We start from the raw sequence: 22,750 nt of genomic DNA, 5'->3' as shown, positions 1-22,750 counted from the left end.
ACCGCTCAGATGGACAGACTGCTAGACAGATGGACAGAATGATAGACAGACAGACGGACAGAATGCTGGACAGACAGACAGAACACTAGACAGACAGACAGACAGAACGCTAGACAGACAGACATACTGCTAGACAGACGGACAGAATGCTAAACAGACAGACAGACAGACAGACAGAACACTGGACAGACAGATGGACAGAACGCTAAACAGACAGACAGAACACTAGACAGACAGACAGACAGAACGCTAGACAGACAGACTGCTAGACAGACGGACAGAATGCTAAACAGACAGACAGACAGAACACTGGACAGACAGATGGACAGAACGCTAAACAGACAGACAGAACACTAGACAGAATGCTAGAGAGACAGACGGACAGAACACTAGACAGACAGACGGACAGAACGCTAGACAGACAGACAGACTGCTAGACAGACGGACAGAATGCTAAACAGACAGACAGACAGAACACTGGATAGACAGATGGACAGAACGCTAAACAGACAGAGAACACTAGACAGACAGACAGACAGACAGAATGCTAGACAGACAGACAGAACACTAAACAGATGGACAGAACACTAGACAGAGAGAATGCTAGACAGACAGAACACTAGACAGATAGACCGCTGGACAGATGAACAGAATGCTAACCAGACAGACAGGCCTCTAGACAGACAGACAGACAACACTAGACAAACAGAACGCTAGACAGACAGACGGAATGCTAAACAGACGGACAGAATGCTAAACAGACAGATTTGAATATTTGAAACACTGATTCCATCATTCATTGAACTGAGGGATACTGAGAAAATGCCCTTTACACTTGGTGAAGATGATAACACAGCTACACTAGCTGCAAAATATGTGTTAGCCATTCACAATGCTAGAAACGGATAACTCTCTAGAGAGGCTTGCTTTATTTATTCATTTATTTAGATGGATTTATTTACTATGCTAAATATGACATGATGTACATATGTTTTGTTTGTTTGTTTGTTTTATTATTTATATATAATATGTTACTATGTTAATGTTTAGGCAACATTGTGATTCACAGTCATGCCAATAAAGCTCAACTGAAATTGAAACTGAAGTTGAAATTGACAGACAGAACGCGAGACAGACGGACAGAACGCGAGACAGACGGACAGAACGCGAGACAGACGGACAGAACGCGAGACAGACGGACAGAACGCGAGACAGACAGACAGAACGCGAGACAGACAGAACGCGAGACGGATAAACAGAACACTAGACAGACAGATGGACAGACCGCTAGACAAACAGATGGATGGACAGAACACTATACAGACTGACAGAAAGCTAGACAGACAAACCGAATGCTAGAGAGACGAACAGACAGAAGGCTAGACAGACAGACAGAAGGCTAGACAGACAGACAGAAGGCTAGACAGACAGACAGAAGGCTAGACAGACAGAATGCTAGACAGAATTTTTATTTGCTTTGTCTGCAGGGGAATAACATCAGAGGAGCGCATGTGCAGCTTTGCAGGAACACCGTCTCTCACCATCTTATCTCTGGTCATAAGTGTGTGCAGGTGTCGGGTCCAACCAGCCTGTTTAAACAGCATCATTACACACCACTGTTGACAAAGTGCTTGAGCCGATCAGCTTACGGTAACATGCTGCTAAGGAAACGCACACAAACACACCTGGAGAGGGATGCTGGCACGGATCAAGTCTCTGTCATCACATAGAGGGCTCTCAAGGGACCCCTAGGAACAGTTGTTTTTTATCTGGTCCATTCAGAGCCAAATCAGAAAGGACAGAAGCTTTAGACATCAATACCATAACAAATCCAAACAACTAAAATCACGTTGGCAGTACACAGCGCTCCATTATCTGATGCAACACTATAAGAAAAGGTCATAAGACCAAACCCACAAAGGAATGAAATCCCCCCAGGAGAGAGCAATGGGATGGTGTGGGTAGTCCACATTCAGCTTAAATAACTTCACGTCAATCAGTTTCTTTCCTCCTACACCATTAACCTCAAATTCATATTTGACCTTTAATTACCAAGTCTTCTCTAAAGCCAACTTTCACCCTTGGCATCTCACATGTCCCATAATGATCTATACCATTAGTTGCCTGTCCATTAAAAAATGGATCAATAAGCTTGCAGAAAACACCCTACAACAATGTGCTAATGTCTCGGCCCTGTTCCCCTGTTAGGTTAGAAAGGTTCATCCGCCTCATTCATCTTGTTTCTCTCTCCCAGTGTCTTTTTCCTCACTCTCTCCTGCACCTCCATCACTTCGTCTTTCCAAGCCCCCTAATGCCCTTGTCCAATCTCTTTCCTGCAAAAATGGACCAATACAAATGAGCAGCTGCAATTTAGCAACAACCCAAAGTAATTAGAAACCCATTACCAGGGTCACCCAGAGACAGCACACCCACATACACCAACACAAAGAACACACACTCTCTCTTTCACACACACACACGGCAAACAAACATGAATGCAGAATGAGCATGAAAAGTCACAGCATAACTCCACAGCTGTAAGGCGTGGAAGGAGGCAGTGTGTGAAGCACTGAAGCACTCAATCAACTCTTTGCCATACACTTGCAGGCTTCTGGGTGAAATGGAGAGAGTAGTCTAACATAGCCAGAATTTTGAGTATCAGCATAAAGTCTGGACCACGCTGAAAATTGCTCTGGTCAAAGGGTTAGGCTTTGGATGGTTAGCTTGGTCTAACCATCAGTGTTAACTAATATAATATAATTTATAATATAATTCATTATTAAATAAAATTATTAACATAATATATAATTTATTACATCACATCACATAACAAATACAGTATATAATATAATATAATATAATATAATATAATATAATATAATATAATAATTAAACAAATGTAGCAAATATCATTAATACTAATAACATTGCCTAGAAATCACTAATATAAAGATAAACTGAGCATAATTTGTTTGTCAAGACAACTTTTTCTAAAAGACATTTAATACACAATCAAAAAGCAATTAATTTAGCTCAGGTATATAATATATACTATAACACATTTTATTATACTACAGTAAATGTTGAACCAGTGCCAGATTTCTCCCTGTCTTCTGCCTTTCATGTCACAGCTCAGGATAATTTCTAATGAAAGGAGCCCATCAAATTGCCATTTTTGTGTGCAATATGCATCAGACAGACTGTTACCTGTCTAAGAGAATGACAGGGAAACAACAAGCCAGAACTGACAGAAACAATTTAGTACTAAATTGTATTTTACAACCAACTCTCACTGTGGTCAGCTGTCTTATTACTCTGTGTCTTAAGACTTTCTGATCCGAAGGAATGACGGAAAGATGGAGGATATATCAAATTATGAAAACATGATGGGTAATTATGGGCAGGTGGCATATTTTATTACCTTGCCAGTGGCATGGAGTGACAGAGTGGAAGAGGGTAATTGATCTTAATTACTGTGCCCAAATGAAGGTCATATCATCGACACAGAGAATGAGACTGGGGGACAGAGGAAAGACCAGCTGCATACAAATACACAGCTGAATATGATTGTCTCAGGATAAACAATACAAACACCAGGGATTAAACAGAGTAAATAACAGGACTGGTCAGGAGGAACGAGACTGTTCTTACTGGAGTGAAGTCTGAAAAAATTTACATGCTTTAATAAACCCGTGTGGCAATACAGACTGCTTTAAAATCAAAATACAAGCCATATAATAATTTCAGTCACCTTAATGGATGGACATAGCATAACAATTTTGTTTGTCGCTTTTAATAGCATTTCTTTCTGCCCAGATTATTTTATTTGTATTATATATCATATATCATTATATTTGTTTCTCGCAGCTGCCATTTGTAATATAATAATTCATCATATACAGGTGCTGGTCATATAATTAGAATATCATCAAAAAGATGATTTATTTCACTAATTCCATTCAAAAAGTGAAACTTGTATATTATATTCATTCATTACATACAGACTGATATATTTCAAATGTTTATTTCTTTTAATTTTGATGATTATAACTGACAACTAAGGAAAATCCCAAATTCAGTATCTCAGAAAATTTGAATATTGTGAAAAGGTTCAATATTGAAGACACCTGGTGCCACACTCTAATCAGCTAATTAACTTAAAACACCTGCAAAGGCCTTTAAATGGTCTCTCAGTCTAGTTCTGTAGGCTACACAATCATGGGGAAGACTGCTGACTTGACAGCTGTCCAAAAGACAACCATTGACACCTTGCACAAGGAGGGCAAGACACAAAATGTCATTGCAAAATAGGCTGGCTGTTCACAGAGCTCTGTGTCCAAGCACATTAATAGAGAGGCGAAGGGAAGGAAAAGATGTGGTAGAAAAAAGTGTACAAGCAATAGGGATAACCACACCCTGGAGAGGATTCTGAAACAAAACCCATTCAAAAATGTGGGGGAGATTCACAAAGAGTGGACTGCAGCTGGAGTCAGTGCTTCAAGAACCACTACGCACAGACATATGCAAGACATGGGTTTCAGCTGTCGCATTCCTTGTGTCAAGCCACTCTTGAACAACAGACAGTGTCAGAAGCGTCTAAAGACAAAAAGGACCGGACTGCTGCTGAGTGGTCCAAAGTTAAGTTCTCTGATGAAAGTAAATTTTGCATTTCCTTTGGAAATCAGGGTCCCAGAGTCTGGAGGAAGAGAGAAGAGGCACACAATCCACGTTGCTTGAGGTCCAGTGTAAAGTTTCCACAGTCAGTGATGGTTTGGGGTGCCATGTCATCTGCTGGTGTTGGTCCACTGTGTTTTCTGAGGTCCAAGGTCAACACAGCCGTATACCAGGAAGTTTTAGAGCACTTCATGCTTCCTGCTGCTGACCAACTTTATGGAGATGCAGATTTCATTTTCCAACAGGACTTTGCACCTGCACACAGTGCCAAAGCTACCAGTACCTAGTTTAAGGACCATGGTATCCCTGTTCTTAATTGGCCAGCAAACTCGCCTGACCTTAACCCCATAGAAAATCTATGGGGTATTGTGAAGAGGAAGATGCGATATGCCAGACCCAACAATGCAGAAGAGCTGAAGGCCACTATCAGAGCAACCTGGGCTCTCATAACACCTGAGCAGTGCCACAGACTGATCGACTCCATGCCACGCCGCATTGCTGCAGTAATTCAGGCAAAAGGAGCCCCAACTAAGTATTGAGTGCTGTACATGCTCATACTTTTCATGTTCATACTTTTCAGTTGACCAAGATTTCTAAAAATCTAAAGGTCTTAAGTAATATTCTAATTTTCTGAGATACTGAATTTGGGATTTTCCTTAGTTGTCAGTTATAATCATTTGAAAAGAAATATACATTTGAAATATATCAGTCTGTGTGTAATGAATGAATATAACATACAAGTTTCACTTTTTGAATGGAATTAGTGAAATAAATCAACTTTTTGATGATATTCTAATTATATAACCAGCACCTGTATAATACATATACTAAACTATACATATTAACAGACTGAAAAGAGTGAGACTGATACATTTGACATTGGCGTAATGTGAATGGTCATGATTCGATCTGGCTTGCTGTTAATGGTCTAGTTTCAGATTTGAACCATGTGTGTGAAGACCAGCGTAAAAGCCAGTGAGATAGCCGAGCAGGTGGGGTGTAGAGTGTCTCAGTATGAGGAACAGAAGGTGGCTGCTGGTGAAGGTCTTGGCATACAAGCCCTACTGCTGGCTGGAGAGCTGGAAATCAAGTTCATTACAGTCATATGCGTTTCCAAGGCCTCTCGCTCACAGCTGGGTTGCCACGCGATGCCAATTGCGAGCTGACAGCCTCAATTTCATGCGACGAGATGGACATTTATAATGAATGGAGCCCTGGTACGTCTGCACAGGCAGTCATGCTCTATGAATTCACTAAGTCTGAACCAGCAGCAAAGACGGAAATCATCCAGAAAGGTAAGGATCATGTGTATTCATCCAAATGTGCATGTGTACATACTTAAAACTCCAAAACATTAATTAATTCATTTGAGTTTTTAATAATCATTTTCCCCTTTCAAGCACAATATAAATTCAGTCAATATATATTTAAAAAAAAAAAAAAAAAAAACGTTGGCATCAAAATCTTTTAGAAGAATCACCTTCCCCACTAATACATTTAAAATAGCACTTTTCACTATCCTTCTTGGCGTCTTTAGCCTCTGGGATGAATAAAATAACAACAAAGCATTTCCCTCCTCTCTCCAAGGCACACTTCTATCTGAGCTTTTTACTAAAATGAGGAATTCCTTTCAGATACAAACCCACTGAGAATCTTACAGGTCTAAGATGATGATTATGTCTTGCTCTTATTATCATGTTTTTTCCACACTGACATTTTAACAGCCAGAGTACAATACAAATTTTGAGTGTTAATTAGTGTTATAGGGCTGCTGAACAGCGCCCCACAGTTAAGCAAGTTTAATTGCATTTGGCCACATAAAATGTCTTTATAAATGTCAACGAATATTTAGCAGAGTCATTATTTTGCAAAAAAAGCATATCTTCTCAGAATCTAAATGTCAGACAGTCAGGTGATCAAAAATAAATTTTTTTGTTTTGTTTTGTTTGAGTATATATATATATATATATATATATATATATATATATATATATATATATATATATATATATATATATATATATATATATATATATATATATATATATATATATATATATACACACACACACACACACACACACACACACACACACACACACACACACACACATATCAATCATAACATTATGACCACCTTCCTAATATTGTGTTGGTCCCACTTTTGCTGCCAAAACAGCCATGACCCATTGAGGCATGGACTCCACTAGACCCCTGAAGGTGTGCTGTGGTATCTGGCACCAAGATGTTAGCAGTAGATCCAAGTCCTGTAAGTTGCGAGGTGGGGCCTCCATGGATCGGACTTATTTGTTCAGCACATGCCACAGATGCTCGATTAGATTGAGATCTGGGGAATTTGGAGGCCAAATCAACACCTCAAACTCGTTGTTGTGCTCCTCAAACCATTCCCGCTTCGTGGTCCAGTTCTGATGCTCACGTGCCCACTGTTGATGCTTTCGGCAGTGGACAGGGGTCAGCATGGGCACCCTGACTGGTCTGCGGCTATGAAGTCCCATACGAAACAAACTGCGATGCTCTGTGTATTCTGACACCTTTCTATCAGAACTAGCATTAACGTTTTGAGCAATTTGAGCTACAGTCGCTCGTCTGTTAGATCAGACCACACAGGCCAGCCTTCGCTCCCCACATGCATTAATGAGACTTGGCCGCCCATGACCCTGTCGCCGGTTCACCACTGTTCCTTCTTTGGACTTCATTTGACAGATACTGACCACTGCAGACCAGGAACACCCCACAAGAGCTGCAGGTTTGGAGATGCTCTGACCCAGTCATCTAGCCATCACAATTTGGCCCTTGTCAAACTTGCTCAAATTCTTACTCCTATCCATTTTTCCTGCTTCTAACACATCAACTTCGAGGAGAAAATGTTCACTAACAGGTGCATTGATGAAGAGATAATCAGTGTTATTCACTTCACCTGTCAGTGGTCATAATGTTATGCCTGATCAGGTTTATATTTACATATAAACTGTAGCTTCAGTTACTCATAAGTAGTTAAGATACAGTCAAGCTATCCTTCTGAAAAAGTAGTTAGCTACACTACATGTTACTATCAAAAAGTAGCTAGCTACATTGAAATTACTTTTTTTGTGTATTACAAATAATTGAATAATTGTTAATGAAGAATAGTATAAGTAAAAGATTTGGGGTTTAAAACAACAATGCAATACCATTAATTATTTCAAAAAGTAGCTTATTGTTTTATTTTGTAAACTATCCAAAGATACCCTATACACAATACTCAAAGTCTATATCTCAAACTGACTTTCAAAGTGCAAAATTGCTACAAATGTAACATCAATGCAAGAACAAAACTTGTGCAAATTAAATTGTATATACAGGATTAGTCAAAAATGCACATTCAAGCAGGACATGCAGTGATGAAGCTCATTTACTATGAATGCTCTGAGACGCAATTCATGAGCTGCTTGCGTGAACACAGTCTGCTTTGCTCTGAAACCAGCCACAACCGATTTAAATAGATCACAGCTATAACAGATATTTTGACAAAGCAATGGCGCAAAACACAACGTTGGTGATCTTTTAGGTTCAGTATAAAACTGTGGTGGGACAGATTAAACTATGACAGGTCATCAATGTAATTAAAATCAGAAATATATATTTGATATAGGCTAGTGTAATTAAAGTCCCCCTGAAATCAAAATTTAAGTATGAATATGTTAGCCTTAAGGTTATGAATAGGCTGGTGTGTTTCAAAACATGACAAAATTCACATTTAGGAGATGTAAGGATTCAAAACTTACAGTCTCTCACTTCCGCTAAAATGGATCACGGGTTCTCATGACATCACATCGCACTTAAGCTTCTCGTCATATCTTCTGTCCAATCAAATGCTCTCTAGAATCTGAAGTCCCACCCGGCGCCCCCTCCTACACTATAAACAGACCCTGAAGCCGTGGCTGAAATCAGTCATTTGTTCACACATTTACTAGTTTCTACATGGTGAACGGCACATAGTGCACTATATAGAGGATAGGGAACAATTCAGACATTGTAAATATGCTTTCCATTGAGGTGAATGAAGTCCATTTTCGCGTTAGTATCACATAAACCGCTGCAGCGCGAGCACAGTCTGCTCTGGTCCAGAGACACGAGAGCACAGAGCAGATCATATCCGTGGACCGCGAGTCAGCTCAGACCACAAAAGGGATAGGACCCATTTGAATTCTGCACAGAATGCAGTATTTTAAAGTGAAATAGAGGGCATTAGGGGGAGAATCGGTTAGAGATTAGATGGAAATAGAGGTTTTACCACGTTTAACGGCTCTGGCAGAGCTGTGGTATAAATGCTTTTGGCTATTTTAAGAAAGGGACGGAGCTGTTCGATATGTCTTCCTGTTTCAGTTGAAATTACATCAACACATTGAATAATGCTACGAGTTCCAAGACACTTCAGCAGGCCTTTAAGCAGAATAATTCATCAATTTAAAAATGCTATTATTCAACTATATGTGCTTGGTGGTGATATACAATACATGGCGGTAATATGCAATATGACTGAGTTTGGTTCCAAAACGCAATAACTCCATTTTGATTAATTTGAGTAAAAAGGTGTTTTCTTTACCAAGAAAGTGGCAAGATGAAAACCACCATTTTCTGTTTCAAACTTTCACATAGCATCTTTTTGGTTATAAAAACATTAAAAATTCTAATCTACATTTTGATTTTAAAAAGTTTATTATAAAAACGTATTATTTTTTTCCCAAAATGCAATAAATCCATGACACTTTTTTTTTTCAAAATGCAATTAATCCATCAATATAAAAGTTATTTTTCAAATTGAAAATACACAACAAAGTAAGTTGATTCACATATATGACAAAGTCTAAACTTTGCCAATATTTATCTTATATACAGGCATTTTACTAAAAATACATTCAGCCGTCGCTCCCAAAATGAATTCAACGGGTCATCTTGTTAACGTTATAAATTATTTGTAATTACCGATTAAAGAGTATCTGGCGCCACCACACGGTTAAATAAACACATTTGCCGAGTACATTGGTATTAAAAACGGCTTTTTAAAAAAGCCTTCAATGTTTACAGTGCGTGGAATGGTGCGCTGTGATTGGTTGAGCGGATATATCGCGTTCTGCAGAGAAAGGAGACTGGCGTTTGTCGCGTTTTGAAAAGAAAGGGAGAAAACATGACAGAATAACAAGACGGATATCACATTTTGTGCAAAATTAATAAATGACTTTTCAATACTGACCAGATACAATAGTGATTTTGACGGAAACTCATTTTTTTTTTAAATTTAGGAACCAAACTCATATATATATATATATATATATATATATATATATATATATATATATATATATATATATATATATATATATATATTTATTTATTTATTTATTTATTTATTTATTTATATATATTTATTAGGGCTGGGGATTGACACAATTTTCATGATTCGATTAGATTATTATTCACATGCCATTCCGATTCGATTCAATATCGATTATTTTCGATGTAGTATTTCAGTTACAGTACATGGCAAATTTTCTAGAGGAAAAAAATCTCTCAACAAATGCTGTAAACTACACATGTAAGTCAGTTAGTACTACTATAATAATACTGAAGGTTAAATTAACTTATTTATATACAACACTTAAATTACACTCAATTATGTTTTTATAATAAACAAAGTTTAGAATTACGTAATATTTCTACTCCAATTCGTTTTTTTGAAATAATAATAAACATTTAAATCGCGGCTGTCATAACTGATTTATTCAAACATCCATTAAATATTGAAGAAAATTAAAAATTATAATGAATATGTAATGATGCATAGCTATATTTATCAGAATGTTGCTTTCTAGAGTACACTTTTCTAGCTGACTAATGAGTTTATGGTCCCTGAATATGTTTTTCTGAGGTAAATGTGACGTTACGTGACATTGTTTACAAGCTGTTTTATTGATGTCTTTCCGAGATTGAAACACTGATTGAGCTATTAGACAAGACATGATACGGATTTCGGTAAGTTGTACTGTATCTTTTAACATACCTTCAGATGTTTATTTATGTTTATTTTGCGCTGTAACTGGTATTAAAGCGGAGGAGAGGAGGTTCACATGCGCTCGTGCTGCCGCTTCTCTTTAACTGAGGCGCTAAAGTGATCTGTCACGTCACATTAAACAGCGCCAAAACGGTATTTATTTTTTGAATCTCATAATAAGATGGACATCATTTGAAATCTGAGACTTTGCTTCATATCAAAAGTAACAAAGCACAAAGGTTATTGCGATTTATTGGATGGGAAGTGCTACATATTCTGCTCATTCATCAACTGAAAACAGACTAAACTAATCGATTCTTGGGATTTAATATTGGTTCGTAAAAATGAGAATTGATTAAAATTGAGAAATCTATATATTTTTTACCCAGCCCTAATAAATGTGTATATATATATATATATATATATATATATATATATATATATATATATATATATATATTAGAGCCCGACCGATATATCGGCCGGCCGATATGAGCTAATTGCATTTAAATCGGCATCGGCGTTTATAACGGCCGATGAAACATGAGAAACAGAGTCTCATGCTTCACTCATGTTATGAGTGTTGCATAGTTTGCCCACCAGAGGGAGCTCTGCAACTCCCCAGTTGACAACAGCGCCAGAAATCCACTACAGAAGAAAGTATTGTTGTACTCTTGATGGTGAGTCTGTCGTTCGTCATGTGAAATGATTGTAGATTTAGTTCATACACTGTATATAAAAACAGTGTGGTAGTTCTAGCTAACGGTCCTATCATTATCACTTATAAATATTCTGTAACATCACTTACAGCCGCTAATGCATTGCTATATTAGATTACCCACAAAGCTAATACCATGTTTATCAGTGGAAGAGCGCAAACGTTAATAAGAGGTCAAACTATAACGTTAGCGTTTAACTTATTCTAAATATATCTGCAGTGTTTCCCATTTAACTTATTTTAATTTTATTTTCAATTCATTGACATGGTTTTGTGGAATATTGAATTTGTTTGGTATAGCTCTTTTACTTTAACTTTAGTATTATAATTTATTTACAGTACACACACAGACTGTTAAAACCAGCTTCAACTGGAAGTAAGTAAAACTGTTAAATGTTTAAAACCAGACTGTTTTTTGATCATTAAAAAATATATACTTTTGATGTGCAATTGTTTAGTCATTGAGACTGTAATCTAAGGCTTTTTTTTAACATAATCCCTTCTGGAAAATGGTATACAGCCCACATACATAGAACAGGCAGATATTTTGCTATTGAATGTTGTGTAAGTGTAGTTTATAGGAAATGGGTCTAATATCCAGTTTATTTTCAAAATCAAAATATCGGCTTATAAATCGGCTCTTTTTGAGTTAATATCGGCATCGGCCCCCAAAAATCCATATCGGTCGGGCTCTAATATATATATATATAATTTCGTAATCGTTCAAAGGCGCGATTACAAGGAAAAATATTCACTTACATTACTCTGCGTGTTTTGAGCATGTTACGTTGTGAGAGGCGAATCACGACTACTTCAGAATGTAAAAGGTCTAATCCAGCATAAAAGGAGCTGCCAGTGACGTAGGTGTATGCTGATGGGAAACACTATGTTACTATATTTCGATATGTATCGATACTGAAATATCTGAAACGATACCAATACTCCTTTCTGCAGTATCGATACACCAGCTGCGCGTGCTTGCTCTCCTCTCTGACAGCGAGTTGAGACGCACGCGCGCCTCGCATTCACACGAAGCGCAGACACATAATAAAGCCGCCTTTGACATACAAGTGCCAAAATAACCTCCTTTTCGCGGTTTATTAATGGTCAAATTCACCCAGAAACAATATCACAATGCCCATCTTGGTGAGTTTTGATGTAAAACATTTCAGGAAGGATGTGTCCGCGCATTCGTCAGGTCTTAAAGGGACAGTAGCCGAATAAACGTGCCGCTCTCTATGTTGTTATTATTAATCAAAAGACAAAGAGAAAATCACTTACTGCTCTTGACTGATTAACTTCTGTAACTTTAATTGATTAATCTGTATTTAATTTTTACATTGAAGATTATCCAATGTTATTTTACATTTGATTAGCCTATTTTGTTTTTAATTCAGTTTCTTACCCGATTACTACAGTTAGACCTACCTGAAAATAGAAAGCAGTCTATTTAATTTCTATCTTTATTCTATTGTATTTATTTGTGCTATAGTTAGTAATTTGTTCATTTGTTCTTTTTTAAATTCAGTTTACCATTTGAAATCAAGCTTCTTTGTGCTGTGTCTAAGATATTGCAACAAAATTACCCCATTGTAAAAACAAATATTGAGCAAATATTTGTGAGATAATTGTAATGGTAACTAATCAACGTTTATATATGAAAAAAAGCTTAAAAGCTTTATCATATAAAGTGATCTCTTCAGAAGAAATTTGATTGCCTAGACTAATAATAAATAAAAATATAGCTGCGAGCAGCGATGGCGGGCCCAAGCCCGGTGGCACCGCCACCCCGGTGGCTTCAGGGCAACTGTGCACAGCGGGCAATAGGCACTTAAAACGGTTAAACATCAAAGGACTATGTCAAATTCACTCCACATTTACTGCACTACAAGGTGCCACTATAGAGCCCCTCCTCCCTGCCCATTTTCAAAGGATTACATGTGCCAAGTTTTAACATTATTCTGATGAATTTTGAAGCAAATCAGGTAAAAATAAGAGGGTGATCTCAATGTATGCTGAAAGTGACACATTTTCTGCTTCCAGTTGGTGGCGCTATTACTTTGAATCACAATAGTCACATCCATGTGATCAGCCTTGTACAACGAAGACTAAGCCGAAGTTTCATCAAAATCAATTAATGTATGCAGAAGTTATAACACTTTGTTTCCCTTTTCTTGCCATAAATTCGTTGCCTCGCCACGGCCAAACCGTTTGAGATATCCAAAATCCGTTTGCAATTAAACAACTTCAATGTGTTAGCAACAAGTTAAAAAAAGTTTGGTGTAAATTGGATAAACCCTGTAGGAGCAGTAGTATAAAATTCATAGCCTGTTTTTTCAAAAAATTAACATTCAAACCAAAATAGCTGACTTCCTGTTGGTCGGAGCTAATGAATGTAAATTAGAAAATTGTCCGGCTTGATGAGAACAATATGTGTACCGAGTTTGGTGATTGTAGGAAAAACTAACCCCCCCACTTTTGTCAAAAGGTGGCGCTACTGAGCCCCTCCACCACGCCCATTTCTATGGCTTTGTCCATGTCTACTGGTTGACAATATTGATGTGTGTGTCGAGTTTCATGCAATTTGAAGCATGTTAAGAGCCTCAAAAACACTCAAGAATATTATTACAGTTTGACCTGTTGCCATGGCAACAATATTTCAAATATCAAAAATCCTGTCATAGGTCTACATCTGCTGTGTATTGACATTACACTGATGAAGTTTGAAGCAAATCAGGTAAAAATAAGAGGGTGATCTCAAAACATTTCAAAAAGTGATACACTTCCTGCTGCCAGTTGGTGGCGCTATAACTTTGACTCACAATAGTCACATCCATGTGATCAGACTCCTATAACGAACACACTCGTGAAGTTTCATAAAGATCAATATATGTATGCAGACGTTATAACACATTTCCTGTTTCCTTTTTCTCGCCATAAATTCGTTGCCTCGCCACGGCCAAACCGTTCGAGATATCAAAAATCCCCTGGCAATTTTTAATCATCAGTGTCTTGACTTCATGCTGACCGAGTTTGGTGGCGATCGGATTAATCGTCTAGGAGGAGTATATCAAATTCCAGAGCATGCGTTTTTCAAACAACCCTTAATAGCTGACTTCCTGTTGGCGTGGTGTTTAACTTAGAGCACGAAAGTTGTTCGGCCCGATGAGGTCTATATGTGTACTGAGTTTCATACTAATACGTGCAAGCGTGTTTAATATATGGACCAAATTTTCAGACTTTTTTCAAGGGGGCGCTGTCGAGCCCCCCTGCCACGCCCGGGTACCAGCCTCTCCGGCGTCCTAATGGCCGCGGATTCCAATGTGTGTGCCAATTTTCAAGAGTTTTTGAGCATGTTAAGGCCCCCAAAAAGCCCCGGAAGACGGAAAAAAAAAAAAAAAAAAAAAAAAAAAAAAAAATAATAAATATAGCTGCGAGCAGCGATGGCGGGCCCAAGCCCGGTGGCACCGCCACCCCGGTGGCTTCAGGGCAACTGTGCACAGCGGGCAATAGGCACTTAAAACGGTTAAACATCAAAGGACTATGTCAAATTCACTCCACATTTACTGCACTACAAGGTGCCACTATAGAGCCCCTCCTCCCTGCCCATTTTCAAAGGATTACATGTGCCAAGTTTTAACATTATTCTGATGAATTTTGAAGCAAATCAGGTAAAAATAAGAGGGTGATCTCAATGTATGCTGAAAGTGACACATTTTCTGCTTCCAGTTGGTGGCGCTATTACTTTGAATCACAATAGTCACATCCATGTGATCAGCCTTGTACAACGAAGACTAAGCCGAAGTTTCATCAAAATCAATTAATGTATGCAGAAGTTATAACACTTTGTTTCCCTTTTCTTGCCATAAATTCGTTGCCTCGCCACGGCCAAACCGTTTGAGATATCCAAAATCCGTTTGCAATTAAACAACTTCAATGTGTTAGCAACAAGTTAAAAAAAGTTTGGTGTAAATTGGATAAACCCTGTAGGAGCAGTAGTATAAAATTCATAGCCTGTTTTTTCAAAAAATTAACATTCAAACCAAAATAGCTGACTTCCTGTTGGTCGGAGCTAATGAATGTAAATTAGAAAATTGTCCGGCTTGATGAGAACAATATGTGTACCGAGTTTGGTGATTGTAGGAAAAACTAACCCCCCCACTTTTGTCAAAAGGTGGCGCTACTGAGCCCCTCCACCACGCCCATTTCTATGGCTTTGTCCATGTCTACTGGTTGACAATATTGATGTGTGTGTCGAGTTTCATGCAATTTGAAGCATGTTAAGAGCCTCAAAAACACTCAAGAATATTATTACAGTTTGACCTGTTGCCATGGCAACAATATTTCAAATATCAAAAATCCTGTCATAGGTCTACATCTGCTGTGTATTGACATTACACTGATGAAGTTTGAAGCAAATCAGGTAAAAATAAGAGGGTGATCTCAAAACATTTCAAAAAGTGATACACTTCCTGCTGCCAGTTGGTGGCGCTATAACTTTGACTCACAATAGTCACATCCATGTGATCAGACTCCTATAACGAACACACTCGTGAAGTTTCATAAAGATCAATATATGTATGCAGACGTTATAACACATTTCCTGTTTCCTTTTTCTCGCCATAAATTCGTTGCCTCGCCACGGCCAAACCGTTCGAGATATCAAAAATCCCCTGGCAATTTTTAATCATCAGTGTCTTGACTTCATGCTGACCGAGTTTGGTGGCGATCGGATTAATCGTCTAGGAGGAGTATATCAAATTCCAGAGCATGCGTTTTTCAAACAACCCTTAATAGCTGACTTCCTGTTGGCGTGGTGTTTAACTTAGAGCACGAAAGTTGTTCGGCCCGATGAGGTCTATATGTGTACTGAGTTTCATACTAATACGTGCAAGCGTGTTTAATATATGGACCAAATTTTCAGACTTTTTTCAAGGGGGCGCTGTCGAGCCCCCCTGCCACGCCCGGGTACCAGCCTCTCCGGCGTCCTAATGGCCGCGGATTCCAATGTGTGTGCCAATTTTCAAGAGTTTTTGAGCATGTTAAGGCCCCCAAAAAGCCCCGGAAGACGGAAAAAAAAAAAAAAAAAAAAAAAAAAAAAAAAATAATAATAATCCTTAGAAGAACAAGAGGGCCCTGCGCGAATTTTCGCTTGGGCCCTAATAATAATCCTTAGAAGAACAAGAGGGCCCTGCGCGAATTTTCGCTTGGGCCCTAATAATCCTTAGAAGAACAAGAGGGCCCTGCGCGAATTTTCGCTTGGGCCCTAAAAATAATAAATAATATTAAAAATACCTATATGACAGTATATATATTGTTTTTTTCCCCCCGTGGTATCGAAAATGGTATCGAATATCAGTACTTTTCAAGGTATCGTACCGAAGTTAGAAATTCCAGTATCGTGACAACACCACAGCCAATATATTTACTCGACGAACTAACTCTACAAACATGGAAAAGTGTGATAGATGGACCTCTCAACCTTACGCTAAGGAGAAAATCCAGCATGATTATTGGTTCAAACAATGATATAAAGCAAAAAAAACCCATCATTCAATGTAAATTGTAATAATCGCAATTAATAATAGCAATTACAATTTCAAGGGAATAATCGACCATTATGATTTTTGTCAATCGTGCAGCCCTAATATATACACACACACACACATAGGGCTGGGCGATATATCGCATGCGATTCTCAAGCGCATTTCGTCAGTAAAGCCGGTTCCCTGATTACCGCTAAATCGCCATCACCTGCTTTCAAATGGTGCGGCATTTAATAGACAGAGCCGTAGATCACTGATAAGCCACGCAAATATCGCGTTCTTTATCGAAGGCGATTCATCTGCGATATGAACGTGGCTTATCAGTGAACTACGGCTCTGGCTATTAAATGGCGCTCCGTTTGAAAGCAGGTGATGGCGATTTAGCGGTAATCAGGGAACCGGCTTTACTGACGAAATGCGCGTGAGAATCGCATGCAATATATCGCCCAGCCCTACACACACACACACAGAAATTATGAAAGTGAGGATAACAAAAAGTAAACTGTGACATATTATACCCAACAATTCTTCATACAGTGGACTACCAGTAAAATTGATAAAAATTTGGGACCAAAAATTATTTACACTTTGACCTGACCATGTTTTGCTTAAGTGTTATCCAACATAATTAAAATTGATTTTTTCTGACACAGTTCAACTCTGAGATCTTGTCATATTTTATTACCATTTTTTTAAACTATAGTGAATAAACTGTAATAATGAATGAAATGTTCAAGGTGTCTGAATAAATTTTGGTTTGACTGTATATTATCTGTTAGACATATATATATATATATATATATATATATATATATATATATATATATATATATATATATATATATATATATATATATATATATGTGTGAGGCTCAGAGATGTCTTACTGATGTGTAGCCAGACAGAGACAAGAGACAGATAAAACACTTACTCTGTGATCTCCTCAGTAACTGTGTGCTCCACCTGCAGACGGGAGTTGACCTCGATGAAGTAATGTTTACCATGTTTATCCACCAGGAACTCCACTGTGCCTGCGTTCTCATAACCGACCTGAAGAAAGAGAGAAAACGTTTTGAGCTAAATTATATATTATATTATATTATATTATATTATATTATATTATATTATATTATATTATATTATATTATACACACACACATATAGTACGGTAAATGGTGTGATGCCCTAGTGTTGTAGCACATAGTCTTTGAAACAGCTAATTAGATATGTGTGTCCCTTAAAAACATTCCTCCAAACCACACAGGTACTGGGCAAAATCCACAAATAGTGTACACGTTTTTGTTTCTAGGTCAAAAATGGTCTTTGGTGGTGGCAGACGAACACGGCCATCCACTCACAGTACAAAGTACCCTACCCATGTGAACTGCGAGCCCAGCACTGACATTAAAACCAAAATAAATGCAAAGAAACAGTTTGTAATATTAACTTTTCCTATTTTTCCTTAAAATATAATCACTGTCAGGAAAAAATAATTGTCAGGACAGATCATAAAACAAAGTGCTTAAAACCAATTTAATATTTAAAAATCTGTAGATTTATATGAAAAAAAAAAAAAAAAAAAAAAACACTGAGTGAATCCCGGAATCCAGTCATGAAAATGGAATGTACAGTATAACGCAGCGATGTTAGGTAAAAACGCGCGATTTGCTGGACTGATGAATAAAACGAAAGCAGAGCTGTACAATAAATCAGATCGCGACATGGTCTAGGCGGGGTCTTTGAATGTTAAACGCAAACAGACTGCTGTATAAATATATCTGTCTGTTTTACGTGTCTGCCTGTGTGAATGAGCTGCGCTGTTTCGTGTACTACATACTTAAGTATGCGCGGCGCTCTTATTGTTTTTTTAAGTGTTTGCCGTCTCGTTATCAGAGGACATGAACACAAACATATCCACGGTTGCTCTGAGATAGCGCTTAATGAGCATTTCATCATTTTATTTGAGAAAAACCATTGTCAAATACACTGAAACTCAAAGCTCTTCACTACATCCCGTCAAAATAAAAGACCGCTTTTTAACTCGAAGAAATTGACAAATGTATTATGATTGTTAAATAGAATGTACTTCTCAAAATAATTATAAAAAAAGTTAATTTCATTTCCATCATTTTTGGTAATATTTGTATTAAAAAAATAAAAGCCAGAAGAATTAAGTCAAAGCAGAATTTCTGAATTTTAATTATTAATAAAAGTTGTTCAATTTCTAATCCATAATAATTTATTAAATGTATTTGATTGTTTTTGATTATTGAAATCTGAATAGAGAAAACAAACATTTTAATTCATTTATTGGTCATTTTAATTGATGATATAAATAAAAATTGATTGTTTAATACCGTATACCATGAAACCGTGATATTTACTCAGACGGTTATCATACCGTGGAAATCTCATACCGTTACAACCCTAGTTTATACTTTGTTGGTTACAATGAAAGGTCTCGCAAACATGCAGAACTTGCGCTGAACAAAAACTATGCCATTTTGAGCACAGATATGTCTGTGATTGGCTACAAAGCTAAATGCTTTAAAAACATGTTGTAAATAGAAACCTTCGACGCTCTTCACAGAGCGCTAACACAAACGCTCATGGGAGTGTTTTATAGCAGCCAGCTATCAGCGGGTACCAGGACTGCAGAACGGCAGGTATCGTCACATTAAATTATCAAATAAATCTTTTTATTGGCCGCAAAAATATTTTCAATGCACGAAAAACCCTGGTAGGCCTATACCAAAATCTATTTAAAATACATTTATTTCATACTAAGTATACTTCAAATCCATTAACATGTTTATTAAAATATCACTTGAGACTTACTTTTATAAAATTATAATTAAACTTTATTTGGAGTATTGATAACACTTTCTATGAAGACCATGCTTATAAAGATTTATAGGCCCATTAATACTTATTTATAAGTAAGTATTACTATTCTATAAATGTATTTATAAAAACTTATTAAGACCTATACTGCATTATTAAGAACAGTACATTTTATAATTATTTATAAGCCATGCATTTGCTTTTTCAATGTGCAAATGCTCATAATCCATTATACACTGATCTATAAATTATCATATATAAAATAGTTCCAGACAGAGACATTTGTTTGCTGTACCAATTAGTTATTATGTTTTTAATGGCTAATGTTTGCATTAGAGGTCATGAATTTTAATTTTGATTTGTTAAAATCTATATCTCCTCAGCCATATGCATGATATTACTTATAGCAGTTTGGAATTATACTTTAAAAATATTGTTGCAGTGTTTTGCTAGTAACATTAAAAAAGAGAATTTTCCATTTCCATTTCATTATTATAATAATATAATAATAATAATAATGATCATGTGCATTGAAAAGGAAAATGCATGACTTAAGTAATTATAAAAAATAATAAAAATGTAACTATAACTGTTCTTATAATGTGGTATAGGTCTTAATGAGTCTTTATAAATATGTTTATAAAATGGTAATACTTGCTTATAAATAAGTATAAATGGAGCTATAATTCATTATAAGAATGGACTTCATAAAAAAGTGTTACCGGAGTATTTCTAAAAAGTGTTTTAATATGACTATTAATAAAGGATTGTATCATGTTTGTATAATAACAGTCTTTAAATGCAAGATATTTAAAGTGTAGCTAAAGTATACTTACAAAAGTTTCACTTTAGCACAATCAAATACACTTAAGTATATTTTTAGTGGACCTTGTCACCACCTCCGCACAGTTAAAGTGCATTAAGTACAAAATTAATTGTTCCAGTCTAGCAGACTTTAAATATACCAGTTTAGAACCAAAAGTACAACTGCAGGGTATTTTTATTAAGCATATAAATATGTAACTACTTCCATATTGATTTTTGTCAGATAATAGTTCATCTAATAATACTCTCTCCAAAGGAAACTGGATTTGTGTCTTTAAAGTAATGGGACACCAAATGTGACACTACAAATATTCTTACTTATATAAAATCATGGTTAATCATTATGGGATCTTATGCAAATTTATTAGATTTTATTTAATTTATGACAATTGTGTCTAATACCATGTTACCAGTTTTATTGCAGCAAAAATAATAATATTTTAGTGCAAATTATGGTAAATTCTTGTAACGGCAGATTATTAGAAAGGCACCAAGACAGCAGGTTGCCTCTTACTAGGCCACATCTTGACACACACCACATAAAGCCCAATAGGCGGTTCCATAATCCTGTCCCCAAATTTCGCAGAAGTGCAATCCAATTCGTCCTTAGGCCTGTCTCAGCTGCCAAATTTGGATACACACTGCTTCTCACACATACACGCATACACAGACATATAGCATTTGGAGAGTAAAGCATCCTTGATAAATGGCTGCCAACACACACTGAGATCAAACAACCAACCCTTCAAATTCCTGGCTGATATTCATACTCACACCCTCTCGAAAATCTCGCAAGCCCTGTGAGACCGCGAGAAGACATGAAGGCTGTTCACTCAGACTTGAGATCATCTACCATTCTCAGCACTTTGTCACACTCAGACACACTGAAATACGGTGAGCAGATTAAAACTATTAGACCGTCACAATGAAAGAGATTAAAATAAACAAGACAGCGCACAGTGCCCACGAGAAGAAAGGTACAGACAGGTAATTAAATGGGCAAAATGAGAGGAGGAAAGGAAGGAGAGCAAGAGAGGAGGACAGATGGCATTCCACCGAGAGGACTAAAGAGGGTGAGAAAGAAGGAGGGAGAGAGATGAGTAATTATGAGTTTCACAGCCTGATACAATTTCTAATTACTTCACAATATCCATAGCATAAATAGGGTCTGCCGACAGGCTACAACAAAAGACAGGAGAGGTCAAAGACGGAGGGACTTTTTGGGTCGGTTCTCATGTAAGAGTCAAAATATGGAATTATGACTGAAAGGAGAGAGAAACAGAAAGAGGGCTAGGCAGACCCTGAATGTAACCAACATTCAGGGGGAAATGTCCCAATTTAAATAAAAATTAGTGGAAAATAGAGTTCGGTAAATTTTAAAAATGTGACGCTTTGAGTGCTGTTGAGCAGATTTGGCCATTTTGTTGACGTGCTCATCAGATATGTCTGTGATTAGCTACAATGACCAACGCACGGCAGCATTTGAAAGCACACAGAAGTGTTTGAATTTGAAAGCGTTCTGAAAGCGGAAGTGTTTGGAAGCAGCCGTCTATCAGCGGACTGGTCCACAATAGACGCCTGCTTTCAAAAGCTCCCTTGTGTATCTGTGTAAGCGCTCGGTGAAGAGCTTCATTGAGGATTATTTACAATGTTTTTACAGCATTGATCATTGAAGCCAATCACAGACATATCTGATGAGCCCATGAACACAATGGCCAATCAGAGGTGGTTTACGAATCTGCTCAACAGTGCTCAAAGCATCCCATTTTTAAAATTTCACTACTGAATAGGTACCGAAGTCAGTTCTTTTGTAAACTCTAGTGGAAAATAATATGGGTTTATAAACAGCAGATAAACCATAAAAATATTAAGCAGCACAACTGTTTTCAATATTGATAAGAAATGTTTCTTAAAGGTGCCCTAGATTATGTTTTTAAAAGATGTAATATAAGTCTAAGGTGTCCCCTGAATGTGTCTGTGAAGTTTCAGCTCAAAATACCCCATAGATTTTTTTATTAATTTTTTGAACTGCCTATTTTGGGGCATCATTATAAACGCACCGATTTATGCTGCGGCCCCTTTAAATCCCGT

The 22,750-nt window shown here is 37.1% G+C and overlaps 1 protein-coding gene across 1 annotated transcript in view; it reads right to left on the bottom strand.

Moving 5' to 3' along the window:
• The window catches only part of pcxa (pyruvate carboxylase a), a 180,756-nt gene that overhangs the window by 126,283 nt on the left and 31,723 nt on the right, over window positions 1-22,750 (bottom strand). Inside the window, exon 8 of the mRNA XM_048167549.1 lies at window positions 17,922-18,040. Coding sequence (XP_048023506.1) covers window positions 17,922-18,040 — 119 coding nt within the window. The remainder of the gene's footprint in view (window positions 1-17,921; window positions 18,041-22,750) is intronic.

Source organism: Megalobrama amblycephala, linkage group LG18, assembly GCF_018812025.1.
Source record: "Megalobrama amblycephala isolate DHTTF-2021 linkage group LG18, ASM1881202v1, whole genome shotgun sequence".
NCBI lineage: Eukaryota > Metazoa > Chordata > Actinopteri > Cypriniformes > Xenocyprididae > Megalobrama > Megalobrama amblycephala.
This window is presented reverse-complemented; position numbering and strand designations above follow the sequence as displayed.